This window comes from Bolinopsis microptera, chromosome 11, assembly GCF_026151205.1.
Source record: "Bolinopsis microptera isolate Bmic1 chromosome 11, MBARI_Bmic_1.0, whole genome shotgun sequence".
In the NCBI taxonomy this organism is placed as follows: domain Eukaryota; kingdom Metazoa; phylum Ctenophora; class Tentaculata; order Lobata; family Bolinopsidae; genus Bolinopsis; species Bolinopsis microptera.
In genome coordinates this window covers 7,913,233-7,935,285 of record NC_087082.1, presented here as the reverse complement: position 1 = coordinate 7,935,285, position 22,053 = coordinate 7,913,233, and the positions used below count along the sequence as shown (strand labels likewise).

Here is a 22,053-nt window from a genome sequence, read left to right as displayed (position 1 = left end):
TGTCATTTCATTGTGAAGAGTCAAAAATGATCGGCTTTGAAACAAAATTGAAAAAGTGAATAATTTAGTTTTAACCGTATACACATTAACCAGTAGATAAACGTTGAAAAACCATAACGAATTTAAATAACTGTTCATCGACTCGGCCAAAATATCAGCATTATTTGATAAAATGTTTGCAAGAGTAATTGTCATGACATGATCAAGCTATAAAGGTGATTACAATTTAAAGAGGGCAAGTAGCGGCTCGTTGTTGTGAACTCGTCTGATGGCCTCAGCAAACAGATGAGACACGTCAACTGTGTGGAGTTTAGGGTAGATTTCCTGGTTCTCTTGCTGGTCTATCGTGTCTGTCACTACTAGCTCGTCTATTGGGCTGGCAGCACACCTCTGAGGGTGGGGTATTACAACACTAAATACTACTGCACACCTCTGGGGGTGGGGTATTACAACACTAAATACTACTGCACACCTCTGAGGGTGGGATATAACAACACTAAATACTACTGCACACCTCTGGGGGTGGGGTATTACAACACTAAATACTACTGCACACCTCTGGGGGTGGGGTATTACAACACTAAATACTACTGCACACCTCTGAGGGTGGGATATAACAACACTAAATACTACTGCACACCTCTGGGGGTGGGGTATTACAACACTAAATACTACTGCACTACTTGGGCACTAAATACAATAAAACAAACAGGTCCTGATATCCTGATTATGTAAATGAATAATAGCTTACCTGGAGTGACTCCTTAGTAAAGAGTCCGTGTGTAACCATACAGAACACCCTCTTGGCACCTTTTAGTTTTAGAAACTCTGCAGTCTTCACTATGGAGTCACACCTATCAGCAATATCATCGTATATTATACAATCCCTGTCCTGCAAAACGTGCTGAGTAACGTCCTATTAAACGGGTGTCTATGATTATATAATAATAGTAGTAGTACTTAGTACTACACAAAACAGCTTATACAAATCGGCCACGCCCGGTTTGTCCAGTTTCAATATATAATGATATAAATCTGCCTAATATCCTGTTTAATTGGGGGGGGGGGGGGGGGGGGGTTATGGGAATATCCTGTTTAATTGTTGCCGTGAGAAAATACAGTGCTGATCACCGCAATTGAAAATTAGATAAGAAGCCCATAAAGCTAGTTTCATAAAACTAGATTCAGAATGCTAAACTCATTCACGTCTAGCCTAGACTCCATTCCAGACGGATGCTAGCCTATTAAGGGAATGTTCATTGAGTGGCATTCCAATGATGACTGATTTAAATCTCTTTGCGGAATTCCTGATATTTAATGAAAGTTTGTGTATGTTCCCCCCCCCACCCCCCCCCCCCCCCCCCCCCCTATTACTTACTATTTCCCTAGCATGTATTATTCTGCTGTGTGTCGGAGTGTGGCTGCTGGACCGAGAAGATCTACCAACAAAATATAATCTTCTCTGGAGCTATAAGGTAAGAGTGTTGTCTGTGTTTTGCAGTCTGTGTTTTGTAATGTATATCTAGTTTGTCAACCTGTCTTCTGATCTTCCCTCTGATCGCATCACACTGTTTAATTAGTTCCTCCTCATTTCACAGGTGGACTGTCTGCTTTAACGTCCGGGTCAGGACTCAAGTGTCACACAGTTACATGTTTGGATTGCTTGCCCCTCTTCTACCCACCTCATTTGACTATGTTTGCCTTTTTACTCTTACTGTACCTTAGCTCCGCAATTATCCCATTTTCTATTTTTTCTAATTTCCGTGTTTTCCTGGCATTATTTCAACTTTATACCCACTTTCTTTGTGATATTAATCAGGAACCGGTATTTGGGTAAATATTTTCACACGATGAATAATCATAATTGTTAAAAGATTCCAACTATTTGTCGTGTAGAGTAGGTGTAGAGCTAGCGTGGCCTATAATAATTTGTGGCCCAATGTACACACTACACTGTAGTAGATAGTCTACACGTTGACAGTTTGTATTAAAGACAGGTTTTCCCTAACTATTATACGATAATCGTTATATCAAATAACGGAGTAGTTCGCTGTTTATTAGTCTCATGATTGAAATACTGATATCTGGATATTATCCGGTTGGAAGAGACAAGGACAAGTGAAACAAGGAAGTTAGGAGTAAGGGCAAATTTTCGGCGTCAACGCCATCTTCAGGCTCAAATTATTTGTTATATAGTAGTGTTGAAAGTATTAAAATAATAATCGTTATGCACATTTCAAATTGTACTAATTTACAAAATCTAATATCTGTAGACTGTAGTGTACATGTACTGTATTCCCGACCTGTATATCGCTGACGAGGGATTGAGGTCGGTGGTGTCCTCCTGAACTGGTTACCCTAGTTACTCTAGTTACCCTAGTTACCCTAGTTACCCTAGTTATCCTAGCTACTAACCTTTATATTGCCGACGAGGGAGTGAGGTCGGTGGGGTCCCGCTGAATCCTCGTTATCAGCCACGTGTACTATAGCGAACTGCATACCCATACTCTCTGAGAATTGAGCCACTCTTTTCGTCCCCTGACGAGTAAAGATATTAGCAATAACATTACAAGAATAGCATTATTGGTTAATTTTATTTGGTTAATTTGAGCTCGCAACCTCTGAGATAATCCATTTGACATTATAAAAGGGTGTGTGACTGCAGCCACACATGTAACATGTACATTGTACAATGTACATGGTATTTAGTGTGTTATGTTCCCTGACCCCTGTACACAATACCTCAGGATTTGGGGTGACTAGAACTGCCTTTTTGAGGTGGTTTTCCTTTATCCAGTCCCTGAAGGCTGGTTCTGCGGTTATGTTGTCCACTGGCAGGTCGAAATAGCCTTGTACCTGAAACATGCACCAGCTTTCAAGGTTTTATTTTATTTCTACTCATTTTAAATTGTAGTCAGAGCTGAGAGGCAAACTTTCGAAAGGATTTCTCAGCACAATTTAAGCCCTGACTATTTATATTGGCCGCAATGACTCCCGAAAAGAAGGACGTGTCAGTGTCTTAACTGTATTTTGATAGACTTTGTGTTAAACTGACCACACTACCAATGTGTTACCTCATATCTTGTAATCTAATACCATGTGATGCCCATATAAGGAGCAAGACCTGATATATTGTAATCTAATAGCTGGTTTCTAGTTGGCTCAATCTCATACCGTCACTTACACTTACACTTACACTTGCACTTACACTTACACTTACACTTACACTTACACTTACACTTACACTTACACTTACACTTACACTTACACTTACACTTACACTTACACTTACACTTGAAACGCGTTTGCCAAGTCTCATCAGTATCTTACGATGTTACTTCAAGTTTGAACTATTATGAAATATTGTTTAACGTTACGTTAAAAGTAACCACGGCGACTAGACGATGAAAGTAACTGTTGTAACCATAGTAACTTTAGTAACTATGCAAACCTGAGGAGTATGAAGATCCATGGTTAGGACTCTATCGCAGTCCACAGATTGTAACATGTCAGCTATAAGTCTGGCTATAGGACATCTGTCAACCCTGCTCACACAGTCGTACCTGTTTAGTGTAATCTGTTTCTTTATAAGTTATTAATTATTATTTACAGTTTACAGTAATTTATTGCTATTTTTAGTAATTCATTGTTTTAAATTGTTATTTTAAATTGTTATCCGTACTCCCACGTGATATAACGTCTCATTTGTTTAAGGAATCGCCCAGATTGTTCCCGATATCTAGCGGATATATATATTGACCTATATATCCACAATCCACAGGCAACCAGATTATACAATACACATGAGGGTCAGAATAAGCTACCTAGCGTAAGGGAAGGAAGGTAGGACTATGGTTACAGTGCCAACAGAAGCGTTCTTCATTGCTTCTACCACCATTAGAAGATCCTGCGCTATGTGTCGGTTATTAAACATTATAAACTCAGCTATATGGGGTGATATAAGGGGTCTCAACCCCCTAATCTGCTGTAAGGGAGTAACTACCCCCATCCTTAACAATCTTCATTATTTCCAAACCTCTTGTTATGTGTATGTAGGGCTATTATATTCAGAGTATTAACATTAAGAATATGAGCGTATCTTACCAATATGGAGTTATTAAAGTCCTTTGTGCAACTGAAGATCAAGTACACGTCTTTACCCCTCACTGATTCCTGAGGATGCTGTATTCAAAACTGGTTTTTCTTCTCTGGAAAACGCATCAAAATATCTCCAAAACATTCACAAAATATTCGAAAGCTGAGTAAGCGGCCTGATCCTGGCTTATACATTATATACCTATAATGAAAGATGTGTAGTTACCCTTATCTTATAAAGATGTGTAGTTACCCTTATCTTATAAAGATGTGTAGTTACCCTTATCTTATAAAGATGTGTAGTTACCCTTATCTTATAAAGATGTGTAGTTACCCTTATCTTATAAAGATGTGTAGTTACCCTTATCTTATAAAGATGTGTAGTTACCCTTATCTTATAAAGATGTGTAGTTACCCTTATCTTATAAAGATGTGTAGGTACCCTTATCTTATAAAGATGTGTAGTTACCCTTATTTCTACGAGTGTCTCTGTGTTGGCAAGTTTCCTCCTTGTCATGGCTCCTACAGGTAGGTTGAGGTGTCTGGCGATATTCTTTGTGAGAGTAGACTCCGGCGTCAGCGCGAATAACATCATACTTCCCCTCATCACCACAACTCACTACAAGATAAAGGGTCAGAAAACGGCCGCGAGCTCTTAACAAGTTATTTGTTTTGGTAAATGCTATTATCTAGTGAAATTCCGAACTCTCTAGCTTCCACTAAGTTTGGGGCTGATCTAATTATGGCCCTCGATTTTATACTATAATTGGATCAATTATTGATTGTAGACGATGTTTACAAGTATTAAACACAGAGAAACATTGTATTTGATCCGCTCTAACTCAAAGCAAATGAACAGAGCACGCAATACATAACAGGCCATTTCTAAATTCTACCTTGTCAAATAGGAAGCGCATAGCGGGTGTAAGTGTTAGCAGTATTGGTTTCACACTGACGAATGTATATATTATATGTCCACATACTGTAATGATTGCGTTTTTGGTTTAGGATGGGTCATCAACAGCAACTGTTCGTACAAAGCAAAATATAAGGGTAAACAAACTAGCAAGATCTTGAGTCAGTATACATAATATTGTGCTACTAGTCTAGTGTTCGAACAATAAAGCAACACAACAAGACAACAACTCAACAAGACGCTACTGACGACATCACACTAGTAAAGAGTTATATCAGCTCTGCATGTTGAAACGCGTACACCCCCTTACTAGTATTGTATAACACTATATATTATGTATATTGTACAAGTAGTCCTGATAAACTGGTAATTATGGTGACTGTATAACACATTATAATGTCCCCCACTTCATTTCTGAAGCCGCGCCGGAAAGAGGAGAAGGATAAAAGCTATGCAAAGCGAGTAATACAGTATGTACAAAGTAGTACAAGGTAGTACAAAGTAGTACAAGGTAGTACAAGGTAGTACAAGGTAGTACAAGGTAGTACAAGAGAAAGGTAGCAACGACCCACAGCAGCAACAAGACATCTCTCCTTAAGGAATAATAGCAGCCAGATAGCATAATATCCATATTACATTAAGTGTGAATCGCATGAATACCATAGGAATACGGCGTATGAAATATAAAGTAACTAGAGTGTTATGTAGCGGCTAAATATTGTAGTAATTTGGAGGACACCTGGTCCTCCTGATGTGTGCCCTGGTGTGATACTGAAAAAGGAGAGGGCTCCTGAAAAAGGAGAGGGCTCCTGAAAAAGGAGAGGGCTCCTGAAAAAGGAGAGGGCTCCTGAAAAAGGAGAGGGCTCCTGAAAAAGGAGAGGGCTCCTGAAAAAGGAGAGGGCTCCTGTCATCATAAAGTATACACAGACAAATACAAATTCTCTACAGTAAGCAGTTTTAGAACAGGTGTGTACACTGTAAATGTTAGTTTATAACAAAGGACGCACAAAACATTTGGAATGACAGCTGCAGTGTTCTGTATAGTGTGTATAACAGGAGTCTGCAATGTGAAGATAAGTGTTGGTAAGGAAGTATAAGTACACTCGAACATTCTTCCCGCACACACTTTATGCAAAGTATGAACTATGACCGTGTGTATCTTACATGTTGTGTAAGCTGTACATGTCCCCATTTACAATGTACATTGTACAATGTATAGTGCGTTATCTCGCTCTAACCAGGGGATAGTGTGGATGTTACGGAGGTATTATATACGATATGTAGTACTTTAGATACTAAACGTACAGGCTTCTTAGTTCTTGAATGTGAAATATCTTGACTTGGCCTAGATTATCAAATAAAATTGTCTACTTCCGAACGTCTGTTCATGGCTTCTTTTTCCTCAAAATATCGACTTTCTCCAGACTTATTGGCCGGGCAATGACTTCACTGTCTTTTTAATTTGAACACCTTAAAAAAACCTGCTCCAAAATTCTTGTTATCTCTATCGCAGTTTTTCAACACGTGCCCAGAAGATATTATCAAAGGAAGGTTATCAGTAGATATCACTAGTTTAACACGATTACCTTAATTTAATTGTTAAAAAATGTTTGGTATGTGCAGGAAAGGTTTCTTCGTTCAATCCAACTTCTACTTTCCAAAATCTGTTAACATTATAAATATCTCCGGGATTTCGACGCGGGATCATATTATCACTCAGCCCGGCCCGCTGTTAGATAAACATCTCAAGGTGATATCATCCCGCCCCGGAAATTTGTATAAACCCGGCCCGCTTTTTAGTCGTAACTGATGTTTATCATTCAATCCTCCGACTTACAATAATCAATGATACTGCTGATTAGAACTCGATAATAGTAGAACAGTTAGACGCGCGATCACGTGGGCGCGTCACGTGCGTACCACGTGCCACCAATAGCATACGCCGAGTCTATACCACGTGACACGAAAGCGCACCACGTGATATGAAACATCGTAACCGTCCACTTCTTTTACATGCAAATTCCTGGGAACGTTGCCAAAGCAGCTAATTCTTGGAATTTCTCCAGCGCGTGGCGTGAGAAGTTGGCGACTAGCCAGCTACCCTTGTCCGTGCCCTAAAAATAGTATTGTTTTGCTTGCTCTCCTTCCAGCTCTTGTTCCTGCTAACGTTCAAGCTATTGCTCCACTATGACACTCACTCTCTTCTAAAGTATAAATCCCTTGTCGAAATCGCCAGAGATAATTATAATCCATAAACACTTCACGCTCAGGGCTAAATAAATGTAATCCCTCAGCTGGCGCTTCGGGATTACATATTAACACAAAACTCGTGCGCTGCGCGCACTCGTATGTGTTTATCAGATCATCCCGCTAGCGCGGGATGATCTGTTATATAAACCCTTTGCGTGGCGGGTTTATGTTATTATAAACACTGTATTCTAAACACTGCATTGTAAATACTGCATTACAGTACCTGTATTTGCTATGTCACTGCTTGAGACACAATGCTTAATAAGAACACACTATTAACACCGGCCTCTTCAAGGCTCTGAACATGCCCTCGTGTCTGGATCTGAAGAAGAGTCCCCCCCCCCCCCCACTAGAGTCTATTTGAGGTCCGACTAATGGAGAACTAGCCCCCCCCCCCCCCCCCCCCACTAGCCGCAATAACCACCGCCTGTCCCTTTGTGTCCCAGAGTAACACATGTGTCCGGGGCTACAAGCTGTGCTGGTAATTTCAGTAGAGGAGGAGGGACCCGTGGTGTCTCTCTCTTCCCTCCCCGCTACTAGCAGGGTGTCTGTGTGTTGGCAGGGTGGCTAGTTGAACCCCACCTCTACTAGCATGCATTGCCACATCTGAGGTCCCCCACCAGCACTCTGCCTTTGTGCAAGGTACGCATAATATCCCAGTAATATCCCTGCATGTCCTTCATCTCGTGTGGTGTCCTATCCGCGCCTTACACTCCACCAGAACATTAACCAACCGCCCACTTCACACTCTTTTATACTAGTCTGAGAGAAGGGAAGGTTTTAGTCGGGAGCGTGTACCCTGTCATGTAGATACTGCCCCGCTCACAGCCGCCAGCTACTTTCATCCGGCGCCACATCTGCTGCTCCGCTCTGTTTTCCGTTGTCGTGTATCATTTAATGATATCACGTGATAAGGCAAGTTGGCATGAGTACAACTGACAATGACTCTAATTTTGGCAGCCTGCCATCTAGATACAATACATGATAGTATCTGGATAGTGAAGATCAATGCACAGTACATAATTAAGTGGTAGCACGTAGTAGCATGTAGTGTGTTGTACGGTTTGACTGAGCTGTATATACACACTCTGCAGTACAGCTGCTTGCAGTACAGGCTCATAGAGAGTACAGGCTCGTTGCGGAGCTAATTTTTGTGAGCACTGCTTTTTTTGATTGACCTTGTTTTTCTTGTGTTTGATGTTTAAGGCGTGCCGCATCAGGCACCCAATTAATTGTGGACCTACTGGAGATCGGGTCCTTTTCACTTTTCAGGCTTCAATGACTGCTGTTACAACTCGTTGTTTATTTTCAATGCTGGTTTGTGGCGGGTCCACTAACTTTCATCACAGCCCCTCCAGCTCATATCTTGCTTGTGTATATCTTACTTTTGTTTTTTCCCTTTTCTATTTAGCTCGACTTAGGTCATTCAGTATTATATTATCTTTGGTGCATGTTTTCATTGTCAATACAGTAAATGGCAAGAATAAAACAAATTAAATAAGTATACAGTAAGTTAAATATATTAAATTATTAACACATTGTTGTGTTGTTTGAAAGACCGAGGTAAGAAATGTTTCTCAGTACGGCTGTATTTATGAAGGAGCACATGCTGTCTATCACCATTCAGGGGGAAATTTATTAAATCAAACAGGGTTAAGTCATCCATTCAGCAAAATATAGTAATTACAACCCAGACAGAAATAAGAAATTTGTGTCTAGTTCGAGGTGGGGATTGAGCATTTAGTAACCCTAATTGAGCGGGCCCACATGAGGTCAGAAGTTTAATTTGATACAATTATAAAAGATTGGCACTCCCACTTACCTGCTGCTAGAAGTGGGACTGTGGAACTAGGTCAGGTTTAGCAGGGCTTTGTAAGTAATTAACCGAGTATTCACCGCGCGTGACACTTTGTAAGTATAGCGGCTGAAAACGGTTCCCTCAGAAGGTACTGTGACGGTGACTTTGAGGTCGTTAGTATGCGCGTCATTAGCGAGGGTCAGGTTATCCAACTACTATTAGACAATAGATATGTTTCCTTAGAAATCTAAGAAAATGTTCAACGTAGGTGATGATTTTAGTTTCTTGGTCGTGTATCATTAGTGTATGATTAGGGGTGGGCAGGAATGATAATATTTTTGGGTCATGACTTGAAATCAAAAGAACCCATGTCTTCTATGACCTTTATGTCGAAGAAATATAATGATTTGAGGCCCAGAAAATCGATTTTCAGCATTTCCCCGCATGTTTTCTGAAGGGGGAGGGTCTTTTTTTACTGTTTTTACTGTAAAATGGCTTAATTTGTATCATTTTAATCTCTAACACCCTATTGTTAATGTTGATTATTATTGACAATATAGGTAGGGCGAATGATTTCAGCCATATACAGATTATCTGAAGACCCCCAGGGTGCCCGTATCCATGGGAACGAGTCGTTTTGAAAAATTCAAGCGAATTCAGCAAAAATTTGAGTTTTTACCCCTTTTAACCATACAAAGACTATTATTAGTTAGTCGTGTATAACTTGTTTTGTTCAGGAATGGGACAGCCTATTTTGAGGTATTACACTAAAATCAATAACATTCGTAGAATGCCCAAAAGTGTACGGGGTTACCGTAGACCTGTACAGAGTCATAAGGCAGTAGGTAAAAGCACTTAGTGCATTGGTTTATTAGATTGTCTCAGCAATGTAACAATAGGTTTTAAGAGGAAATCAAATTTTGGTAGAAAGAAAAAAAAGGCAGGTGGCTTACTTACGTTACTCACTTGCTCTTCAAGGTTATTGTTCAGCGACCTTTCATGCAATTTGATTTCGTTTTAACTTCAATTTTAAATTTTTTAGAAAGGCAGTTAGACACCACAAATATTATGAATTCTTGTAATTTCTTACATCTTGAGTTTTAAGACAGTTACTTGTAATTGTTGTGACTTGAATTTTAAATTTAAATTTCGATTGTCATGTTTCTTGATTAATACTGTCTTCCTCTTAGCTTCTGGTTCTATAATGATTGAATAAGGAGTCGAGTTGATCAATCTAATGCAATTATGCAAACTTTAAATTCTTTTATGTTTATATTATCAGTGAGCCTGTTCGTATTTCTGGGAAATCAGCTGATGAACCTGCTTTAGGCGGAATGTTATATTTTGTTGAGACTTTTGTAAATAGTAAACAATTCTAAATTTATCTTTAGTCTTCCCAAGCCATTTAGCGTTCTTAACATAGGTTCCCCGGATTCTCCCACGATGAACTAGTTTTACCATCTGCTAGTGTGACTTATTTTTATTCGCGTCCAGACTTCAATAAAGTTTCAATTCCATTACGTCTGGAGAGTAATTAGAATACCACATTTCCTATTCCATGTGGTTACATTTTATTTTGAATGTAGACCATTGTAATCATTATTTCTTTCTGACTCTCTATTTTTTTAACGTAAAATAAAAGACAGAATAAATTATTAAGGCTGCAGTCGTGAGACGTGTGATATTATTATTTCGCGCTTTACATTTAGAACAGATTTGATGTTTGTGCAGTTCAAATGAAGCAGAACGAAAGTCTTGGGGTGTTCTTTTGAAAGAGGGGTGTGTGAGCATCGAGCTGTTGAGTTACGCATATTAACCCAGTTATCAGAACCAATATTTCAATATCGATACATGATAATATGTTTGAATTATTAATTAAATTATCTAGAATTACAGACACCAGATTGGTTTAATCTGCTCTTTTGATTAGACACTGAAACAATCTCTTTGCCATTTTATGGTTCATGGCTAATTAGTAATTTCATCTTCAGAAAGGACCGTCTAAATTCTTTAGAGCAGTAATCAATTCGAGGGTGCTGAATGCTGGCCTCTAGTACTCCTCGTGGGAAGTGGAAACGTCTGACCACATTCCCGAGTAACCTTTTACTCTCTTAATTGCTCTCTGAACTTCGGGAGATTACTGGTCGTTTTAAAGGTATCCTTATCAGACCCACTAGTTCCTACACTGCATCAGTTCAATAAAACAGGTACTTAAATACTTCCCTGCTTAGTGCTTAATAAGTAGGTACTGGGAATTGGCTGCCAGGACCACCTGCCAAATTGTTATATCATTAAGATAATACCGGAGCTGTGGGCCCTGATTGCTCATCTTATTTCATGGTCCTCTAATCAGTGCCACCGTCTATAAATACTCACTAATCTGACATCCTTCACAAGTCTCTGAAAATCCTATTATTTTATCAATTTCTTTTGATTATCAGCTCTCCCTTCTTTACTTGCAGCTGTTTTTTCAGTCCTTATAACCGAGATTATGTCACCCCAAGCATGATCTAATCAATAGCTCGCTAATACTGTTTCTAACAGCTCGGACCATCGGCCTCCCTTTTATACCCTCCCTCATACGAAAGGGGCCCTTATACCTGGTGGGTATGAGACGTTAATTAGGTCGTTAATTTAATGAGCAGCCCCCCGTACGGTCTACATGGCGGGGAGCGGGGCGGGTGTGTGGAGTAGTGGAGTAGTAAACATTACAACATTTGTCTGCCCCGTTACTTCCCCCTAGATCTTTATTCCGGAAAGTTCGGACACTTCAACATTTGTTCATGCCGCACATGCCCTAGTCAGTAGTCAGTAGTCACGTACAGTTGTGTGGATGTTCTGCGCTGTTTCCCGCTTTTTGTGAAAGCCATAATATTATTCGAATATACTCCATAATATGAAGTTACAGCCAACACCACACACAAAAATCCACAATCCCGTTCAGCTCTGCATTCTCAACTTAAAGTTTGCCTACAACTCGTTATTCTTGGGAATTGGGATCAAACAACGCCCTATTTCCGCAGAACACGAAAATGGCGACGATTGAACCGTCAATAGTTTGCATGATTTGGCTCATGTATGATGTAACCTCAAATAATCTCTAGTTGCATTACTCCCTCGTATAGATTTGGAAATGGGGCGTCTGCTCAATATGATGCGGTTAACTGTTAAGCCTTTAAGATGGCCTGTAATAATTTTGCGTGGTTAAGTACATATTTATTTCGGAATTTCTCCCATTATTAACGGTGATTAGGCTTTCTTCGCCAAGCCGAGAGTTGAAACCATTACGGGTGTATTTGAGAAAGCAGCTGTGTGTTGAAGTAGTTGCACATGGGGGGGGGGGGTACATATTGTCTAAATTGTGTTTGTGGATTTACCTCAAGTACAATCTGGCTACAATAATGGTCGTTTCATTTTGATTATTAGACTTCATTTCGATTTATAAAAATGACACTTTATTCGTAAGTGTATACACTTGACAATGTTTAGTGACCAGTGACCTTTCACGTGACTAGTGTACATCACTTAAGCTTATCACGATGTAGCGACCACACTCGATTTGTGACTAATTCTCCAAAACTTTCGCTATTCCTCGTTCAGACTGTCTAAGATCACAAAATAGGGTGTTCTGAATCTGGTTAGCACGGTTATATCTTTATATGGGGGGCGTGTATGGTGCTAACAGACCATGATCTGTGCTGGTACTTGCCGATACGAGTAGCCTGTCCTTGTTTGTTAGTCCAGACGCCGCTGATTTCATTAGCCCCACAGAACACACCTATCTGTTCACCTACCCGGTACCAGGCCACGTGGCCAGGAAGCTCCTGCCTAACTAGAGTACAGTGCCAAGTCCAGCCCGCTGCACGTTTTCTGTGGTCGGTCTCAGTCCTGTAGTAAGAGGGCCAGGGGGTCTCTGTCAGTCTTGTATTAAGGGGGGGCAGTGGGGTCTCTGTCTTGTATTAAGGGGGCAGGGGGTCTCTGTCTTGTATTAAGGGGGCAGTGGGGTCTCTGTCTTGTTCTAGGGGGGCAGGGGTCTTGTATTAAGGGAGCAGGGGTCTGTCTTGTATTAAGGGGGCCCGGGGCAGGGGGTCTCTGTCTTGTATTAAGGGGGCAGTGGGGTCTCTGTCTTGTATTAAGGGGGCAGGGGTCCCTGTCTTGTATTAAGGGGGCAGGGGGTCTCTGTCTTGTATTAAGGGGGCAGGGGTCTCTGTCTTGTATTAAGGGGGCAGTGGGGTATCTGTCTTGTATTAAGGGGGCAGGGGGTCTCTGTCTTGTATTAAGGGGGCAGTGGGGTCTCTGTCTTGTTTTAGGGGGGGAGGGCAGGGGGTCTCTGTCTTGTATTAAGGGGGCAGGGGGTCTCTGTCTTGTATTAAGGGGGCAGTGGGGTATCTGTCTTGTATTAAGGGGGGCAGTGGGGTCTCTGTCTTGTTTTAGGGGGGGAGGGCAGGGGGTCTCTGTCTTGTATTAAGGGGGCAGTGGGGTCTCTGTCTTGTTTTAGGGGGGAGTGCAGGGGGTCTCTGTCTTGTATTAAGGGGGCAGGGGGTCTCTGTCTTGTATTAAGGGGGCAGTGGGGTCTCTGTCTTGTATTAAGGGGGCAGGGGGTCTCTGTCTTGTATTAAGGGGGGTAGTGGGGTATCTGTCTTGTATTAAGGGGGGTAGTGGGGTCTCTGTCTTGTATTAAGGGGGCAGTGGGGTCTCTGTCTTGTTTTAGGGGGGGAGGGCAGGGGGTCTCTGTCTTGTATTAAGGGGGCAGTGGGGTCTCTGTCTTGTTTTAGGGGGGGAGCAGGGGGTCTCTGTCTTGTATTAAGGGGGGTAGTGGGGTATCTGTCTTGTATTAAGGGGGGCAGTGGGGACTGGGGTATCTGTCTTGTTCTAGGGGGGCAGGGGTCTTGTATTAAGGGAGCAGGGGTCTGTCTTGTATTAAGGGGGCAGGGGTCTCTGTCTTGTATTAAGGGGCCGGGGCAGTGGGGTCTCTCTCTTGTTTTAGGGGGAGGCAGGGGGTTTCTGTCTTGTATTAAGTGGGGTCTCTCTCTTTCGATGCGCTGATATTAATTTTCGTTATAAATGAAGTTTTAGCTGTCTTTGAGGCGATTCCCATCGATGCCCATCAATGCCCATGCTCATTTGACCAAGATTTGAGGAATAAATGGGCATTGGCTGCCCCAACCTCACCCCCCCCCCCCCCCTCCCCGCCCCTCCCTTCGTCACTTTTCTTTTTTCTTTCAGATCGTTCCCTTTCGTATAATTTTATTCAACGACCAGAACAGTAACCTGGCGAGGTGTGGTCTTGCTTTTTTCTTTTAACGCCGTATTCTGGGCGTGGAGAAGCCACTAACAAAGAAAGGTATGCTAGTAAAACAAAGGGGGAGACAGCACGTGGTATACAATGCAGCGCAGTTATATAATGGAAACGGTCAGCTGGTGCAACTGCACCGCGTGATTAACCTGCAACGTTGAATTAACTATTATAATTAAATAGTTAATTTTATCTCAGTTTCTTAGTTTCTAATTTTTCCCTACCTTTACCGAAGGCAAAATGATAGTAGCGAATAAATAATTGGGTTTGTGTATATAATGAGGTAGCCAAACGTTGCAGCGGTGAGGACAGAAAGCTACTCCTTCGGAATATAAAACGTTGTAACAAAACACCACGTGCCTTTTTTTCAAAAATAAATCTTGGCCGAAATTTAGGACCACTCCGTAATGATTTTTCATCATTTCAAGATGGGTTGGCAGAAATTTACAGAACCATTTTATTATTCTTGCCATTCATTGCATTGGTGGCAGAATATATATATATATATATAATGTGGGAAATTTTTCGTTATTATTTCTAGGTGACATTTTCGCCATTTATTCCGGAAATACTCAATTTTTGCGATAGATTTGGTAAATGAACACTGGGGGGGGGTGTAACCCAAAAAAACCCAACTCCTACCCAAGAAAAGGTAATACTGGGATTGGGTTTTTTTTGGGTTTTTTTGGGTTTTTTAAACAAAATTTGAACAAAATTCTAGCCATTTCATTAATTGTATTGAATGTGAATTATTTCCCACTGAGTCTTACCTACGTGTTGTTCTCATGTCTTAACTTAATAGATAGTTTACATAGTATATGAGTGTGTTTATATTGATAGTATGTTATCACGATAGCAAACAGGATGTCTCGATCATCGAGATATAATCCATATGAATGCACAAAGTGGAAATGTGCCAAATGTGGCAAATGTGTACTCCTGTCATGGAAGGAGGCTATGATGAAGGTCAAGGACAAGTCAAAGCACATGACTTAAATTACTTGACTTAAGGCGGCTTCAGAGTCCGAGTCTCAATGATGTGTCTCCAAAGCTTTCTGTCCGCCATAAGCTCCTTAATCTCCCCAGTGTTCTTGAGTACGGTGTCACTTATTAGGTTATCGACGAAAGTGAGCGGTGGTCTGCCCCTCCCTCTGGTCCCATGGCTAGGTTCCCGAAGGAGAAGTTGGTGTACTGCCAGGTCATCATATCGCTGGATCTCTGGATGTGCCCAGTCGACCTCATTCTTCTGGCCTGTATCTTCGAACTAACTCTTGGGAGTGATTTAAAGACCTCTTTGTTGGTACGATGTTCTCTCCAGTCCACGTTTAGGGCCATCCAAAGCATTTTACTGTAACATCCGTCTATTCTTTTCAAAGATTCTGTCATTGTCCACGTTTCCGTTCCATACAGGAAGATTGATTCAACTGTAGCCTTGAAACAGACGGATCTTTAAATCTCGGCGCAAATTGGACCTCCATATAGCCTTCATTTTGTGGTAGGCAGCCCATGCCTTGGCCTTGCGTACCCTAAAGTCGTGCTCTGTTGTACTTATCCAGGCTCCTGGGTAGAAAAAAACCTTCTACTTCCTCTAAGGCATGTCCGTCCTTAGAAGTTATTGTGTGTGGCTCCTCTTCTACTAAATTAACAGTAAGATGCTTGGTTTTAGACAAAAGAGATTTTCTGCCTCCTCATCAGATGAGGCTTCTGTAGGACTGTAGCATGTGATGACAGTGAGCCTGCGCTTTCCATTGAAAGGCATGGTGAGGATCCTTGCGCTGTAAGATTTTATAAGACTTAAATAGCCTCATATGCTGTCCTCGTCAAGATGATTCCTACTCTCCCATTAGAAGCGCCAGCTGCGTTTCTCCACGCAGATGAGGTCACTAGATGAATCCCTTTGTTCATCTTTTCTATCCTGGTAGGCTCAGAATGCACTACATGATGTTCTTGCAGGCCAAGGATGTGCAGTTTGATTCGAGAAAATAGTTCTGCAAGTTCGATGCGTTTGTGCTGTTCTCTGGCTGTTCTTATGTTAAATGTGCTAACCTTAGCAGTCCTTTTACATGATACAATACAATTGATGTTCATATTTTTTTGATGTTTTCTTGTTTGACTTTCTGTAGAAATAGGTTGTCGTGTTGTGGAGACCGAGTTATCAGCTTCTGTAATAGCAGCGTAATTACCCCGGCAACCACTTCCACTAGAAAAATAAGGGGCTTTAACCCTTAAGCTGCTGATAAGATTCATCTTGACTTTTCAGTTGGCTCACAATCCTGTGCAGTCCCTTGCACATTGGCAGTGGATTGTGTTCTTAACTCTTGCGCCACTAAAAGAGTAAAAGGTTAAGGCAATCCGCTTGAACAAAAGCCATCTTTAACTCTCACCATAATATCTTGGGTATCTTGAGCATGTAATTGCACGAACATATGCTATACAAGACAAATGTGACACTTCCTTTTTCTACCAAACAGCATCAGTTGTAATCCTTACCCAATCGTCACCTGCTCCAGTGTGGGACTTTCCGATTTTATCCCAAAGCATAAGGAGGTTAGAGTGAGAACAGAGCTACACTTTAGCGGGGACTAACCCTTCCCCTGACTACCTCGTTACCCGGTACCCCGGGCATAGGGAGCCGTATCCTGACTACCAGAGTGTGGTCCAGTCTAGCTGGGTCATAGTAGACTAGGTTGAACAGGGTAACAGCCAACACCTCTTTAGCTACTGTGCAATCCACAGTAAAGATTTACGAGTCTCAAAGCCTCTTGTAGACCAAGAGTTAAGGAGTCAATAGATCAAATTATTGAACTTCCGGGGCTCAATGTCTCCCGTCGACCGTCCTGCCTTTAGCCTGGACCCCCTGTCCAGTATCCAGTCTTCACCACGTGGAGGTAGTGGCTTTCATCATGCTGTCCGATGAGTGTCTGGAAGAGGGCACCAGCAGGATACCCCTTTTCAAAGTTCTGGGAGCCTCACATCAGACCAGGGCTTCCACCCAGCTTCTATCCAGCGGTGACGCCTTGGGCCACCTAAGCTTCACACAACCATTGAAAGACCACCTGCCTACTTGTAAAAATTTTGATGATGCGATAAGAACACTGTAACTTTGAAGGAGAGGCTTTCCAACCATCTTCTGACGGAGCAGAGAGTGACGAAGCGGAAACAGATGATAAAGAAGAGGAAGTGGAGGATATTGACTCATCAGAGGAATGGGCGAAAATAGTAACTGTGTATGGTGATGCTCTGCATCATGATACGGCTGTTGAGGTTTGCCTCAATGGAGGGCGAGATTGAATGCCATCCCAGTCAAGATTTTAGCGACTCCAGGGCCATAAACAAGCGAAGATATCACTTAATATCACATGTGATCACGCAGCTGATGGTAACTGCAAGATTCTTTCAGTTGGAGATAGAGCATGGTTTCTCGTTCAGCGGATGATCAGGAAAACGGAAACAGAGATCGTGAAGGTGAGACGAAAGGCTTTATTCCTCTCGTACCGGTTGCGGTCAGGGTTGGGGTCATCAGTGAGTTGCGTCCCTACTAACTCAATTTGCCATGGCCATCGAAGTGAGCATTACATATGGCTGATATCATATCTGGATGGCCAACTTCTTCTGAGCACATCAGTGAATAAAATACTGCTTTTGGGTGATATTTAAGCGATTATATCTATTGTGATGTTGTAGTGATGAACAACAACAGTGATGTTGTACTGATAATTGTTTTGCTAGGTGCCTACATGATTTTATTTCCTTCAAATGAAAAATTTGTAAAAAACCCAAAAAAACCCAACTCCTACCCTGAAAAAGGTCATACTGGGATTGGGTTTTTTTGGGTTTTTTTGGGTTACACCCCCCCCCCCCCCCCCCCCAACACTCACGAGAAGATAGAAAGGGTAAAAAGGGTGTCTATTTAAAGCTAAGGAGCCACAATAACGTCAGTGAACTTGACTTATTTTTGAACCCCGCCTCCCCTATCGTCCCCTGTTTTTAATTTTAGAAAACTCCTTCACCTTCGATTCCAATAATAGTACCAGTTGTACTTTTCGAGAGTGTCAGGCCATTTCCAGATTGACGGAAGCTATGTTAGATCAGTCACCATATTTCACTTTCAGATTTTAGACGTTAATTATGCCGACGTCGTTTTGAACCAATCCCCACGGCCCTCTCCCCATCGTCGTCGAAAGTCGATAAATCGGAAACCCCTTCTCACTTGTTTGACGATGTAATTTATGGATGGCCCCTAAGGTAAAAATAAATCTGTGTACAGAAGACAAAATATGCATTTTTTGTTGCCGCTGCCCGCCACTGACCATTAATCCTTGGAATACTTTGCAATATTCCATATCCACTAACCACACACTATGACATTGCCATGAAGTCCCTGCAGTTGATCTATATTAGGTATTATTGGGTCCCCCCATTTCCCTTACTGGGTATATATTGCTACTCACCAACATGGCGTCAGTCTCCGCTTTGGTGCTCAATGACACAATTGGTAATATCGAGCAATGGCTACCACAATATTCAGAACAATTTCTCCAATATCAGGCCAATTTCACAACTCAACGGAATGCATCCAGATTTGCTAAAAACTGCAGATCTAGTACATATTGCGGGTTATTGGCATCACATTTTAGTTCCGCTGCAAAAACCTCCTCACGTACTTAACTATATTGGCCACCCCTTCATGACGTCATAACACGTGGTGTGACGTCACACCTTCATCAAGCAATATCTGCCCTCAGTCCTGTTTTCCTTTTACGTTTAGTCTTGGCCCTGTCTCTATAGATTTTGTTGCGCTTCTTGAATATTAAGTGGGGAATCCTCAATACTTGTTTGATATCAATCAGGACAACTCCCAATATTGGATGACATTAATTTTGATGATCCCTAACCTCACAACTTGTACATGCCGCACTGAAATTCAAAACTCCCCATATTTCCCATCAGTTTTGATTTAGTACCATCTCGTTCCAGCTTGCTTCCTTATCACATAATTAAATTTGCGTGTAGTTTTTGATTGCATTTTCTTCTGTGATTCATTACCAGTCTGCAGCCCCCTCGTTTTGTTTTAGGGGCCGTCAAGTTACCAACATTAACACAGTGTGTCTAACCAGTTATACTGTATTCCCCTACTCCAATTAAAACTTCATTACAGTCGATTTTTCCACGACTTCTTCTTTCTTATCTTGAATTTCAGACATTTTATTCTTTTAAACTCATGTTAAAATAAACTAGAGCGAAGCTAGAGGGCTCACCTCGCGGCACCTGTAAACTAGTAGAGTGTAGGTGGGATTATTGCTGTGGAATAATCTCTGTGTCCACTTCACGTGTGACTTTCTTTGCTCCCACATTCCGGACACATTCCGGACACATTCCGCTATGTCCAGAATGTTGCAATAACAAAATACACCCACCAAAATGTCAATTTCCTTGCAGCCTTTTGTTTTGTACGTTGAGATTTTGCCATGGATTTGTAATTATACCTTCTTTAATTTCGGAACGTAATTATTTAGTGAACCGAACCTTCTTTTAGTTGTACTGTTCGATCGTAACATTGAGGGTTAGTACTAATTAAGCAGATATTACACAGCGTGGAGTATTATAGTAGTAGTATAGTATATAGTATTTATAGGATCAGTTTTTATCTCTGCTATTTAGTTGTGGTATTCTTATTTTAATGTGTTGCTGTGATGTATGTGCAGACAACTGCTTTGTTCTTTTGTTGTTTCTTAAAGCTGTTGCAATTACTTGGCAATGCACCTTGTACGTGATAATTTTGTTGTGAATACTGTACCCTGTACTTTGACTTCATTTCAGATAAATGATAAGATATTTTGCTATGGAGATGATAGACTATATTACTATATTAATATTATTATATACTATATTAATATTATTACATACTAGAATATTACTTCCTTCTTACCACTTATTTTCCAGGAAGACGGGGGGATAGTTATGTAAATATGTCGCACCCTTTCATTGCGTACGCGAAAAGGTAAGACTAATATTGTTGCTTTCATTTCTATTTATCTATATTTAGGTGAAATATTAATGATTTAACTTCTCATTTTGCAATACTGTTGATAACTGTTAAAAGGGTTTTTAAATCTAAGCTTCCCAAAACGTTTAATTTAGTATGTATAATCTAAAATGAAAATACTACGATGTGGCTTTGTCCAGGAATGGTTAAGGAGCTGACGTGATATCAATTTTAAAGATGGCCATTTTCCACTGAATTCGACATCTTGGCAAAGTTATATTCTCAGAAACGAAATTTGAGAAGTTTGGAATGGTTCCAGGGATATGTACAATTTTTTAAAAAGTTTTTATATAGAGCTACTTGCCACTTAGGTCCAGGATCATTATAATACATAACGCCGGACTTCTAGGCAATGTGCTTGGTTGTGAGACACACTCAACTAGGTAAGGTTGAGAGACCTCAAATCAACAGAGTGTGAGCCACTGCCTGTACTATAAATACTCCCCTTATAGAATATGCTAGTACTATAACACTTTAGCACTATAACAGTATAAGCTGATCACAGTTCCCAACATACAGCACTTTAAACTGTTGGACGGTAAACTTAAACGGTTCCCCGAGAATTTGCCATCGCCAAATTACAAATTATAGGATTCGTTTATCATGACAATCCTCACTAAACACATAAATTTCTCTTGAATCTTACTGGCCGGTTTTCAATATGCTCTCTTTTTACTGGCCAGTTTTAACTGCTGTTAAAAATGCGACTGATTTTGACGCTGGAAATATTGGAGAGTACCAAAAGGTATGATACCTTTTAACCATCTAATATTTATAAACCTGACAACTTCATATGTTATAGGTTGAATCTTGATCGAGCAAGAAAACAAACTCCTCGAACTTACAACTATCCTACAACTACTAACCCTCTTTACCCTGTCCAATAGGTTGGGTTACGATGAGAAGTTAGCGCAGAAAGCAATTCAGACACGAGGGAAGGATGCCGATGATAATGAGCTGTTACGAGTTTTGATATCAATCGTGGACAGTCAGAAGGCTATGGAGTATGTTAAACGCAACAAACCAGGTCAGCTTGTGGTTTTAGATATGTTAATTATATGTTAATTATATAAATTGGGTAATGATTTGCAAAGTTAGCAAAAAGGTGCTCCACCTGTACCATGTGGATTGTGGGGCAGTCAATTTTTGGTTCGTTTAATAAAAATAAGCTGTTAAAAATATGTTAAGGAATGGCTGAGACTTTTACTTAGTACTACTTGTTTTAGATAATGATTATAAGTAATTTTCTGTGAGATCTTAATATGACATATGAATGGACTGTTTACTATGTACATCAATTAGTTTTGTAGCATTTCTTTTTCAGGTTCATCCTCTAACAAAAACAAAAAGAGACATTAGAGGGTCCTAAACCGGTTTATTACCGAAGGTTGAACGAAAGAACGAAACTTATCCTGCCGATGACGTCAGCATTCTCGCGTGACGTCATCACAACTCTGTGATGTCATCACTATATTCCGTGAACATCACAATTTCGTGACGTCGGTACTTTAGCTAGTGACGTCACAACATCTCCTATCCAATCCATAACAGTTTGCGAAGAGACCAGGTACGGTTTTAGAGTCGATATCTTCTTCAACTAGGCAACACCACATTTTCACCCTTACGACCACCAGTCAAATTCCAACGTCGCG

General features: G+C 40.9%; 1 protein-coding gene and 1 long non-coding RNA gene across 2 annotated transcripts; one reads left to right on the top strand and one right to left on the bottom strand.

The window, feature by feature from the left end:
- Positions 1-5: 5 nt before the first annotated feature.
- On the bottom strand, positions 6-5,072 carry LOC134823018 (ribose-phosphate pyrophosphokinase 2-like). The gene is made up of 9 exons (XM_063834330.1): positions 4,992-5,072; positions 4,565-4,714; positions 4,105-4,173; positions 3,825-3,907; positions 3,452-3,563; positions 2,743-2,856; positions 2,416-2,538; positions 752-892; positions 6-390 (listed from the first exon to the last, which is right to left on the bottom strand). Exons 2-9 carry the CDS (start codon positions 4,700-4,702, stop codon positions 220-222), a joined length of 951 nt encoding a protein of 316 aa, XP_063690400.1. The 5' UTR covers positions 4,703-4,714; positions 4,992-5,072; the 3' UTR covers positions 6-219.
- Positions 1,388-21,374, top strand: LOC134823019 (uncharacterized). The gene is made up of 3 exons (XR_010161246.1): positions 1,388-1,475; positions 20,299-20,356; positions 21,289-21,374. It is a non-coding gene; the product is annotated as an uncharacterized LOC134823019 (long non-coding RNA).
- The last annotated feature ends 679 nt before the right edge of the window (positions 21,375-22,053 follow it).